The sequence below is a fragment of the Olea europaea genome, chromosome 6 (assembly GCF_002742605.1).
Source record: "Olea europaea var. sylvestris chromosome 6, O_europaea_v1, whole genome shotgun sequence".
NCBI classification, from domain to species: Eukaryota; Viridiplantae; Streptophyta; class Magnoliopsida; order Lamiales; family Oleaceae; genus Olea; species Olea europaea.
In genome coordinates this window covers 6,835,484-6,848,958 of record NC_036242.1, presented here as the reverse complement: position 1 = coordinate 6,848,958, position 13,475 = coordinate 6,835,484, and the positions used below count along the sequence as shown (strand labels likewise).

Sequence of the window (13,475 nt, the reverse complement as noted above, 5' to 3'; positions counted from 1 at the left end):
AAGCAACTCGTAGGAGTAATTCGTTGCTTAACTTGCTAGTGGGTGAGTCAAGCTAGCGTACTCACCTTCCCACCTAGCGATTTGAGCCAAATTGGTTTAATTTAGCATAGAAATAAATGAATATTGAGGATGTTTGATGTGACTGAAAACTTTTTTTAATATAAAAATTTTGAAATAGAATTTATGGATTGGATGTTTTGGAATTTCATAAAGAGCATTTTATAATATTGAATGGAATACATTTTTTTTCCCTTGTATTTTGCGGATGATTTAATAAAAACATAAAAATTTCAGAAAGTTTTGAAGGACAATGCATTCCCCTAAAGCAGATATTATATGGAACCTGTCCACTGGTCTCAAGGCAACGATAGTGTTTGAAACACATTCAATCATACCATTTATATGTTAAAGATGGAGACAAAACAAAATTCTGTCCTTTATATGAAACTTATAAATCTTACTTCAATGTCGCAACATTGAAATATTGCACAAATCAAGACATAAAAGTTGTTATGTTTCTATCTACGAGAGAGGTCACGTGACAGCTAAACAATAGGTAATGCAATGTCATTACTCCACTTCGCATTATCTCTTTCACACATGCCTTTCGAGACGACTAAGCCATGTTATTGGACGTCATCCGGAATATTGCTATCTAAGGCAATGCATCACCTCTCTGTTGCAATGTATTTTCGAGTCGAGGGGCATCTACCATAGGCCTCGCCTCGACTGAGTTGTACGATACACTTGATTGATAAAAAAGCTTTTCAAGGAAGTCGTTCAAATCATAAATTTTAAACCTATATTTAGGCTAGGGTGATCACAAGCTTAGGACGATTATGGATTGACAAAACTGAACTTTACAAAGTGAGCTATCATGATGCGTTCAAGTGTCAAGCTTTTAAGGGGCCTCTTCTATCTGTAAATACTCACACTTATGTGTCATTCAAAAGTAACTGCAATCTTGATAATATATATATAACCGAATAATTTTCATTCCATCCTTCCATATCCAAAATATCATTCAATATCCAACATGAATGTTGTAGTGCACAGGATCATCAAACCCCATCGAACTATGATCATGTACAGTCTAATATGGTGTCCAAGTGTGCAAGTAATAAGCTCATGGACGGAAGAAAGAAATGAGATGTATTTATAGCTAAATCTTGTCAATTTTGAATGTCAACAAAAGTAATTATGAAACCTTGAAAATATATATAAAAAAAAAATCAAGGAAAAAAAATATTGTAATGTTGGAAGGTTTATCAAACTCTATTAATTCGTTGCCTTTGTTTTATGAAGCCTCAAATAAATAGGACAATTGGCTTGCTGTCGTTTTAAATAATCAAGTGAAAAAGATTTTATGAAAACTTAGGAATAAAAATAATTTACTTATCATATAAGAGGTAATTTATAAAGTATGTAATTTTTCTTGTATATAAGTGAGAAATAAAGTTCGCATATAAAAATATTTTTGTAAATAAAAATTTAATTATAAGTATATTTTACATTTTTTAAAACTTAACCAAATCTTTGGTTGTTTGAGTTTCGACTAGACATTGTTAAGATTTGGGGTCCATCTTAATAAGGTCAACCTTATTAAGAGGAGTGTCTCAATCCTTTGTATATTGATCATTGTTTCGGTATTTTACCGATGTGGGATTATATTCCCTTAACATGTCCCCGCAAGATGATCGCTCGTTTAAGCAGACCAATCTTGAAATCCGTGTGCTCATTTTTAGAGACTTAATCGGATCGAATCGCTCGTTGGAGTTTAATGGACTCTGATACCATACCATGTTAAGACTTGCGGTCCATCTTAATAAGGTTGACCTTATTAAGATGGACCCCAAACTTTAACATACATTTCTGTAGATAACAACATAGAAGTTTATCTCAAAACACAAAAGGCATTCATTTAGTCCTAAATACTTAGTGGTGAAATCTCGAGACTTCGGGCAAAATATATCTGCGTTCCTTCATTATTTGCATTATTATTATGCTTGGTAAGTAGGATTTGATCTATTGTGATGAACCAATACTCTTTTCCTATGTAGCATTATTATAAGACGAGTTGGTCACCAATAATGGGAACCAACTTTGATTTTTTTAGTCGTTAGAACCAACCACATCTCAAAAACGTTATGTCTCCGTTCGGCAAATTATAATTAATATAATAAAAATGATGGCGTCAACTATCTATAATTAATTTTTTTTATTGTGATTGAATCTATAAATCGACTGATGAATTGTATTTAAACGGAGGATACGTTACTTTTGGTTTGAAAAAAGGCAAAATTATGTGGATAAACACTGTAATTATGGAGTGACAAAGGAAACTAATGAGTGCCTAATTATGGCAATCATATAAGGTTCGCACTTGCAACTCTGTGAATGTAATATTCCATTTGTTCAGCTGCGTTCACACTTCACATCGTGTTAAGATTCCGCGCCAAAGCCGTTTCACACTTGGCTTGCCAGCTCATACGGGCTCCATTATCTCTAATGAAAAAATTTCAATTTTTACTCTCCTCGATTAATCTCGTCTCGTACTGTATGTTGCTCTTATATGAGTTTCATTTTTTTCTACTAAAATTTAGAATGGACGTATCAATTTAACTAAGCGATAAAAAAGCCGTTTATATACACTCATATACACAAGTTTTTAAGTTGAAAATCCCAAATGCAGCATGCTCAAATGATACGTTATAACCCTATTTAAGGTTTATTTTCTAAAAATTTAATTTTTCTCAAATTTATTTTTAATCGCATATTTTATCTATAAAATTATTTTGCAAGTAATCTCAATTTTTTTCCCTAATGGATGATTATATTCACACTACATTTTACTTTTATAAATACACCACACTTTAGTTACGTAAAAGGTCAATAATCTTTATTCATTATCACATTTATATTCTTAAGCTTTTCTCTTCATAACGTTCTTATTTTTAACATTCCAATGATAAGAAAACTTCGTCCTTAATCATGGTCTTCGCCCAAAAAATCATGTTAATGTGCTTTAAAATAAGGATCAAATATTTAATTATAGTTTTTGCATTATTATTTGTTTTTCTTATTTAAAATTAAAATGGGAAAATGAATATTTATATTCTATCTTGAAGAAAATTTTGTTGAGAAAAGGTGATCGAGAACAATTTACATTGATTTGAGAATAAGTTAAAAGTTTGAAACATAAATGTGATTATGTGTAAAAATTATGAACATTTTATACAGTTAAGCATATTTTGTTTCTCATTCTTTTAAAACTTTTTTTATATATACTAATTTTCAACCATATATTCACACAATAAAATATTCTTTACGTAAACCCAAAATTTTTTCCTACTTTTTAACCACACATTCTCGAAAAATTCACTATTCAAATCAATATTTGTTTTCCAAAAAATAGCCACCAAACGTGGGCTAAAATATTGTTTAATCATTAAAAAAGAAAAATTAGGGTGGAAATACGAGCTCCATTTTTTACAAAAAATGCATTTTGGAATAGTATATTAATGAAATGCGTGTAGTTAAAAAAAGTAAATTGGATTTATATATCGTTATTTTCGACTTGTTTGAGCCCCATTGAATTGAAAAAATATGCATTTTGGAATAGTAAATTAATAAAGAACGTATGGTTACAAAATAAAGGTAAATTTTTTATTTGTATGTAATATTATTTTATTGAAAAATATGAGGTTAAAAACAAGATAAAGAAAAATATATTTTAGAAAAATAAAAATCAAACAAGTCCCTTTTATTAAATAATGTGTGATTGAAAGGAAAAGCGAAAAATTATATTTTAAAAATAATGAGGATAAAAGGCTTAGCTTTTTAAAATTACTATCATAGACCCCAATTTTTTGTGATCACAAAAAATAGGCTCAAACAGAGCCTATATAAAGCCGAGTCACCAATTTTAAGCCCGTAAGCGGCGGCGGCGACACCATCTTCGGCCCAAAATAGGTGAGTGGGGCCGCCGTCGAATCGAGGTCAAACTCTCCACCATCCCCCGTGTAGGTAGGACACTCCTGTCTTCTCCACTAGTCACTGAGGGGCCGGGGACTAGAGGTCCAGGATTTAGTCCGACTAAGCTGGGACACCAGGGTTATAAAAAAAAACAAAAAGGGACACTCCTGTCTTCCCTCATTTGCTTTTGCCCTTTACCCTCTTCTTCATCTAACACCAAGCTCTCTTCAATCAAACCCTTCTCTCAAATCTATAGATACAATATATACAGCGCACGTCCACAAAGACAAGCATTGGTAGATATGGGAAATTGTATAAGAAAGGACTCCTCTACACAATGGGGTGGTGAAAACTGGGGCTCCGAAACTCTATTTTCGGATCGTAGGACTGAAACCCAGTCGATGAATATTGAAGAAGAGAATAGTCGTCTTAAAGACTCTTCTGATCTACGAAAAGAGGTGAAAATCAAAATCACGAAGAAGCAACTTGGAAAAATGTTAATCAAGGCCGACATTCAAGGATTATCAGTGCATCAAATTCTGGCCCAATTGATGAACGTAAGTGATCGATTTGAGTCCGATCATCGCTCATGGACACCGGCACTGCAAAGTATACCTGAATGAGGTCAATTCAATTGAGGAAGTTGAAGCAAAGTTTTCCTCATTTTTGTAAATTTCAGTTTGATTCTCTCTGTTTTTTTTGTTTTTCTTTTCTTTTCTGCATTTTGTTTTTGTTGGAACGATTTGTTTCATCTGATTTTCAGTTCTTGAGTTGCATATAATGTATGTGAAAGAGTTTGGCTAATCTGATTCCACCTCAACCAAAAGAAACTTTAACAGCTTGTTTGGTAGAGCTTTTAAGCTAATTAAAATCAAAATTTTGACCGTTATTTCACTATTCCAACGTTCATTTTTGAATTCTTCTATCATAGGTATGATCCATTTTATCTCTAACGGTCAAAAAATAATTATCAAAATACCTACCTCTCAAATAAAAATATCTCACAAATAAACAAATAAGAAAGAAGATAAATGAAATGGTCGAAATTCAGTCGAGAGCCTTGAGCATTGTACAAGGACATGCTGTAAGAGTAACCCATTACCTTTTGGGTGGAATTGTCACAACATGGGCGTTCTTCTTAGCAAGAATTATTGCAGTAGGATAATGGTTAGAAGGGGCCCGAGCCATTATTGAGATACCACTCTGGAAGAGCTAAAATTCTAACCTTGTGTCAGGACCTACGGGCAAGAGACAACTTGACGAACTGAAACATCTTAGTAGCTAGAGGAAAAGAAAGCGAAAGCTATTTCCATGTTTTCATGAAAATCTAACTTTTTAAAGTAAAAATGTAAATTATCAACATTTTTATGGACAAGATAAAAAGTGACTACTATTTTTTAAGCTTAGCAAAAAGTAGAGTTATAATTTTTATTTTTTTTAATTTTTTTTTAAGGATAAATGGCACAGAGCATCCTCCAATTTGTATTCATTGCTCAAATCGTCTCTACTGTTTTGCTTTTGACATTTGGTCCATTTGGACTCTTAGATCAATCATTCTTTAGGTAAATGATCCATGACTTCTCATTCAGTCCATTTACTCATCCAAATGGTTGCGTGCAGTCCATTCGTGTAATTTTGCTCAAGAGTATTTTGCTCAAGAAATTAAAGGTGTGTTTGAGCCCCTTTAATTTTAAAAAAATGTATTATGGAATAGTAAATTGATGTAGAATGTGAAGCTAAAAAAGAAGGAAAATTTTTAGTTTGCACGTAATATTATTTTAATGAAGAATGTGTGGTTGAAAATGAGTACCGTAGAAAAAATAATGTGATGGAATATGAAATAATGAATGATAAACAGAGGCTAATTTACCATCTTTTCTTGAAAATTCGAGATTTGACATATTGAAGCAAAATTTGAGATTTGCTACTCTTCACAAATCTTAAGTTTTGGGATGACATCTCGAATTTGTCTGATGAGTTATACTAGTATAATGAAAATTTCAAATTTGTTGGACAAATTTTGAGTTTCTATATAAAAGTCAAGCAAATTGAGCAAATATCGAGTTATCTGTGCAAATCTTGAATTTTCTGTGCAAAAAATTGAGTATATTAGGCAAATACCGAATTTTCTATACAAATCTCAAGTTTGCTATGCAAAAGTCAAGTAAACTGGGCAAACCCCTAGCATTTTTTTTGTGCAAAAGTTGAATTTTAATGAAAAGAAGAGATATTATGTTGATTTATTAAAAAACGAAAATTATATTAGAATTTAGAAATAAATAGTCGCCTAGATGAAAACTTAAAAAGCCAGCCTGATGAGTGATTTACACTCATTATATTATGCCATTAATTTCATGATTTTGCTATCTTGGAGAGTATTTTAGAAGTGCTAACAAGTGGTTTTGGTGTTGTTTTGTAGATTGATGAAAATGTAGAAAACTAGAGCTAAAAGAGGTCAAATGAAGGAAATAGGCAAAAGCTAGCGAAATTGGATGAAATGACCAAAACGTAAGAGATCCAAAGTTCGAGGATTAAAATGCAATTAATCAAAAGTCGTGTCGAAACTTGAAATGAAGATCTAAGAGTTCTAGAAGCCAATTGGACAAAGGAAGGTGTCAAAGGATCAAATTTAGTCAAGATATGATCATAAATCATTTTCCAACCAAAAAGTTTTGCGCCGGAGTTTTCGTCTCACATTTAGACTCATTTTTGACATAGAAAACGATCGAATTGGAGAATGATTCCTGAATCAAAATTGTAGTCATTTGAATTAGCTTTCCAACGCATCTTGAATCACTTCAATCGGATATCGAACGAAAAAGTTATGATAAAAATACTGAAAGCTGTCCAATGCAACCGAAGTAGTCCTCAGCGCCCAGGCGCTATCCCTCAGCGCCTAGGCGCCATGATGCTGAAATTTTGACAGAAAGTCAGCGCCTAGGCGCCTAGGCGCCGCCGTGCGAGAGTAATTTTTTTAGGTTTTTACCATTCTTTTTCGGCCCAACTCATCTCCAAATCTTTCCCTAAACTCCAAGACAATATAAACACAAGATTGAAGACCTAAATGAGAGAGGAGCCGCACACTAAAAATCTAGGGGATCAAGCCACGCGTTCTTGACGTATTGGAGAGAAAAACAACAAGAAGGGAGATTCAAGGGAGAAATTTAAGAAGATTAATACCAAGAATTGAAGATTGGAAGCACTCATTGGAAGAGGAAGGAGATCTTGGTGCAAGAATTTTACTTTTTCTTCTACATCTTTATTTCAAACTCGGTGATGTATTCTAAGACAATCTCCTATTTTTCTTCCATTATTATGAGTAGTTAAATTTCATGTTAGGGCGAACAATGTAATCTTTTGGAACCCTTTATTTCATGCAATTGAGATTCTAGTACTTTTTTATTTCATGTGTTGATTTTAATATTGTTTTTAATACATTTAATTACTTGATCACTAATTAGATGATTTGTGAACAATGATTGCGTAGAGATGCGGATTATTTGTTTAGACCACAAGTTAAAATTCGGTAAATTGATATAATGTGTAGAGATACCTATATTGATTGCTGCGGTCGTGTGTGAATTCTTAGAACCAATGTTTCGTTTAATTAAATTTAATTTGCATAGAGATATGGAATTAAACTAATTAAGTAGGCTCAATGAGAACTCGAGAGGGGTAAGTTGAATACAATAGAAGAATTCGACCGAACACTACCTTAGATTTTATGAATCTTGATTTATGAAGTAAAGGTGACCAATAGGTGAAATTGCTCCGTCCTAACGTCCATTTATTGTTTGAATTCCCAATCACTTTTCATTGAATCAAATCACATTTTTAAATCTTTAGAATAAAAATCACATTTAATCATTATTTTTTTATTTACATTCGTCAAATAGTTGTTAAAGAAAGATTAAATTAAGTGCTACAAAATAGTCCTCGCGGGATCAATAACCGGACTCTTAGGTCCACTATTACTTGTTACGGATCGTACACTTGCGAAACAAAAATTTTACAACACAGCCAAGTCAACCCTCATGGATCGTCATGCTAGACAATCAAGCTCAACACGACGTGTTTATTGTGACAGGCCAATTTCTAAGTCGAACTGATCGATATTCAAATAAATTTTTTAGCGAGATGAGTCAACTAGACATATCACTTTAGATGCTTCTACTACTCTATTTCCATAATTGAACACGGAGGAGAAAGACAAACGTTCATCTGGTATTTGAATTCAAATTGGAAGCCTATAATTAGTTATAATTTAACGCACTTTATGAAATCACCACATATGTGGGTTACGTATGAGATTCAAATTTCTCATGTGCATTGGGACATGAAAACGTGGTCCGTCCATATCAATTAAACCTAACGAGTCAATTTAGAATGGTATGAAATCTTTGTTACAAAGTGAATGGCCCCATAAGATTTCATCTAGAGATTATCTAGACAACATAAATTTGACACACTAACTAGTAACAATTTATTACGTTTGATCATTATTACTTATACTAATTGCTTTTTTAATTAGAGAAAGAGTCACGCGCGAATCCCCATTTCTAAATATTTAACACGATCAAATGTTTATAACTATCGTGCGTTAGCCTAACACCTAACAATAAACTCATTTGTTCGTTATCCGTAGTCAAATTTAAGCTCAAGTAAATTAAAAATGGATAACATTAAAGACACTCCATCACCCGTAAAAAAAAAAAAAAAAAAAAAGGGGGGGGGGGGGGGGTATATCACTAACCTCCTCTTATTCTAATTTTGAAGATGACATTTATTTTTTGACCACTTTTTGAGCCACAAATCATTAAAAATTAGGTTGATATACCTAAAATGTCCTTAGATGAAATTTTATACGATTTATTGAAATTTAATTTGTTCAAAGTAAACTATAGAAATATAAATTGACTTTTGCAATCATATAAATTTACTTATTTTGTTTAGAAATATTGTAATGATTAATATGTCATATTTACATAGCATTCTATTATATAATATAGTAATTGTTTCAATTATAACTAATTATAGAAAACAAGGTCATTTTAGATTTATCAACCTCAATTTAGATGGTATATAGTTCAAAAGTGGTCAAAGGTTGCATTTGATACTCAAATATTTAGAAATATGATGTTAGTAATATTTTTGAAAAGCGAGGAAATGTCTATGATATTATAAAAAAGGTATGGAGTGGATCAGATATTGTCTTAATTTTTAGAAAAATAATAATCCCGTTTTTATTAAAAAAGATGACGAATCATGGTCGATATAAAATTCGACATACAATTAATTCGGCAAATAACAATATTAACTAAAAATTAAAATATACAAGTATCTAGACACATAGTTTCATGACCCAATTTATTTCTTGTTTATATCGTTCAAGAATCCTTGCAAAGACAATTTATAGGCACTGTCACATCACTAATCAAAAGTAAATAAACATATTATTAGAAATTAATTCATGCCGTTTATGACGTCACAATATTTATAACACTTCGTTGGCAGCGTCATTCATAAGAATTTTGAAGTCCCGGACGACTATTTGTTATGAGATAATTAATCATAATTTTTTTACAAGCAAAGTAATACTTGAATATTTAAATAAATAACATATTTACATTTAAATAAAGACTTAATATAATCTAAAAGATAGATCACGAAACAAAAGATAGATCACGAAACAAAATATCTCTCAAACCTGATAAATTAGGTTAGCATAGCATTTAGCCTTCTCGAACTACTCCAATTCCAGTGCATGATAAAAATATCAAAACAAAAACTAAAAGAAAATCGAGAATTTACAAATCACCTAATTTTACTTGAATCTATACTACTACAAGGGTACTTTTAAGAATGGCCAGGTCAAATGGCCACTTCACCTCTTTAATCCAAAATTTTTGTCAATCTTCACAATAGTCTTTTCTAGGTTAAAAGACAAAAATAACTTTAAATTGTTTATAGAATTACAATGGCATAATTTTGTTTTAAAAGACAAATATACCCTTAAGTTATAAATTAAAAAATCAAACACTTTTCATTTCTTAATATTTAACTACTTTATTTAATTATTTTTTTAAAACACTTATTTCAATAAAAAATTAATATTTAATTTAATTACTTCTTAAAATATTCACAAAACTTCAATAAAAAAATTAATATTTAACTTAATTTCATCTTAAAATATTCAGAAAAATAAATAAAAATGAGATCGAAAAAGTCTTCCGGACAGTCTGGATCCGAACTCGTGTAGTCCGTAACGGACCATGGTCCGGACCCGGAGCGTCCGGGTCAAGGCGGGCCAACCCGAATTTTTTTTTCTTTTTTTTTTTAGAGAACAAAATTTGAATTTTATAATTAAAAAAATTATAATCTAATTCGTTTCCCATAATTTATTTTTCATTTTTTTCTTCTTTTAATTTTTTTGCTCATTCATGTATGTATTTTTTTTCTTGAATTTAATTTATTTTTCATTAATTTAATTCAAATTATGTAATATTTAATTTTTATTTACTCTTTTTAATGTGCGAGGAAATGATTTTATTTCTTACGTACTAATACATGTAATTTGATTTGTTAAATTTTAAAATATAATAAATGTTGATAATATCTTATAAATGTTTTTAACGTGTATTATTTTTGCAGAATGGAGTACTACATAGACAATATCATGATAGCTCATTTTGGGAAAAGTTACGTTGTATCGGTATTGGAAGAACTCGATGAGGAACATATAGCCATACTTCGTCGATCATTCCTATGGTCCTTCTATCCGTTGAAGGACATGCAATTTTTCGTCCAGATTATTGACTCCTTATTATTTTGACTTCGAAAGCCAATCGATGTCGATCAACATTTGAATACAACTATGACTAAATAATTAATTAAATAAACAAAATAATCAATGAAATATTTAAAAAATAAATTACATTAAATATTAATTTTTTATTTCAGTTAGTCCTTAAAATAAATAATAAAATAAAATAATTATAATCATGTCTGATTATGATCCTATGAGCAAATTAGAAGACTGTACTCAATCCAGCATGTAAACTCCCACCAGACTCATGTCTCTATCTGATTACAATCCTGTGAACAAATTTTGTGTGTAATAGTGAGATCACGATGAGTAACAATTATCTCGAGAATAATGTTTATATGTGAAAGATTGATAGGTTTCGGCTTACTGAGAATTAGAACTAGTACATTTTCTAACTATTTTATGAAAGTAAAATGTAGTATTACTAGTTATGTAACTTTAACATTTTTCATACAATCAATACGTTTTGTCTTTCGTTTTTTCCAAACCACAAATGAGTTCATTAATTATTTAGACATACAAGCAGTCATTTTTTCTATCCAAACCACAACTCATAAGTAAATAATAAGTTTAAAAACAACAAATAAAAGAAAGAACAACGAAAACATTAATTTTATTTACAAGTTCACAACACATGTCCTCACTCGATATTTAAACTAAACTAAAATTATTCCAAAATTATCTGAAATGAAAAAAAAAAAACATATATTTTCAACAATCCAAATCATAATTCAACAAACTACATCAACAAATCACGTTTAAAGTTATAGAACCCTCGACATAAACTTTCATTTCCCTAACATTTGACGCTTGTCTGCCCTTTGAATGAATCGACTGTCGCCTTTACGTGTTAGTCTGCTAATTTTTACCTGAATTACCTCTTTCTCTCTTTTCTTTCGACAAGTCTCAAATTCTCATTCAAGTCATTTTTTCGTTGTTCTTTCTTTTATTTGTTGTTTTTAAACTTAATATACACTTATAAGTTGTGGTTTGGATAGAAAAATGACTGCTTGTATACCTTAATGATTAATGAACCTGTTTGTAGTTTGAAAAGAACGAAAGACAGAGCCTTTTCCATAACTAGTACTACTACTTTCTACTTTCATAAAATATTTAGAGAATGAAATTCATTAATTCATAATAAGCCGAAAACTCTATCAATCTTAAACTTAATATACACTTATAAGTTGTGGTTTAACTAGAAAAATGACTACTTGTATACCTAAATGATTAATGAACCTGTTTGTAGGTTGAAAAGAACGAAAGACAGAGCCTGTTAAAATGTTAAAGTTCCATAACTAATACTACTACTTTCTACTTTCATAAAATATTTAGAGAATGAAATTCATTAGTTCCTAATAAGTTGAAACTCTATCAATCTTTTTACATTTAAATATTATTCTCGAGATAGTTGCTATTCACCATGGTTTCATTATTACACACAGAATTTGTTCACGTGATTGTAATCAGATAGAGACATGAGTCTGGTGGGAGTTTACAAGCTGGATCGAGTACACGATCTTTTAATTTGTTCATAGGATCGTAATCAAACAGGATCATAATTACTTTATTTAATTATATATTTTAAAAACTTACTGAAATAAAAAAATTAATATTTAATTTAATTTTTTGTTTAAATATTTCATTAATTAATTATTTTAATTGGTTATGTATATTGTTTAGGAAAGCCTCAGAAACTTAGAGCTTTGAAGAGTTTGATAAGTTCACAAGCGAAATATAACATAAATCACACTGGTACTCATATCTAACAATTATGGAAGTCGAACATTAAGCATGGTAACATTTTCCAGGATATTGATACAACATGATGACGTTGAACAATGTGGAGTCACTCAATACATTATTCAATAATGCTAAAACTATATTTCCTCTACTAAATGAAGTCGAATGAGAAGTTTTCGATTATATTGTGATTGTAGCACTTAATAATTTGCTGCCACCCGAAATTCAAAAGCGTACTCCTGGGTATAGACATAAGTTTAGAAAATCATCTACTGAAAAGTATCCCCGACCGAGTAGGTACTTAAATGAAAATTGACTCGACGGATTTGTAATATATATCTAAACGTATGGTTTTTATTTCCAAATACCGCACAAATCGAACCTAACGGCTTTTAAATTTTGTAATTAAAGCTTTCATTTCCCTAAATCATAATTACTGAAATAAATCATAAAACATTTCTCGAAATAAACTTTCATTTCCCTAATCATAATTACTTTAATTTATTCTTTTAAGTATTTTATTAATTAAGAAGGATCTAGAGTTATCAATTCGAATAGATGATCTAGAGATACCTTGGTTCTTCAATGCAGAGTCGCTCAATACTTTATTTAAGAAGAATCTAGAATTACCAATTCTCGCAACGATTGAGAACATTTGTGACAAGTTACAACAGTGATTTCATGATCGACGTGAGAAATTACAAAGTTGATTATTGTTTAATATTTATTTACTTTATTTGATTACTTATTTTAATTGTTTATTTAACATTTGATTCCATTTTTTATTTAAATATTTCATTAATTATTTCAATTGATTATGTATATTATTTATTATGTTTTTATTTTAATTACTTGTTTTATTTGTTTATTTAATATTTATTTGCTTTATTTAGTTATTTATTTTAATTGATTGTGTATATTATTTATTTAT

General features: G+C 30.3%; 1 protein-coding gene across 1 annotated transcript in view; it reads right to left on the bottom strand.

The window, feature by feature from the left end:
- The window catches only part of LOC111395068 (protein CROWDED NUCLEI 4-like), a 6,971-nt gene extending 3,015 nt beyond the window's left edge, over positions 1 to 3,956 (bottom strand). Inside the window, exon 1 of the mRNA XM_023021090.1 lies at positions 3,921 to 3,956. Within this exon, the coding sequence (XP_022876858.1) occupies positions 3,921 to 3,956 (36 nt within the window). The remainder of the gene's footprint in view (positions 1 to 3,920) is intronic.
- Between the last annotated feature and the right edge of the window lie 9,519 nt (positions 3,957 to 13,475).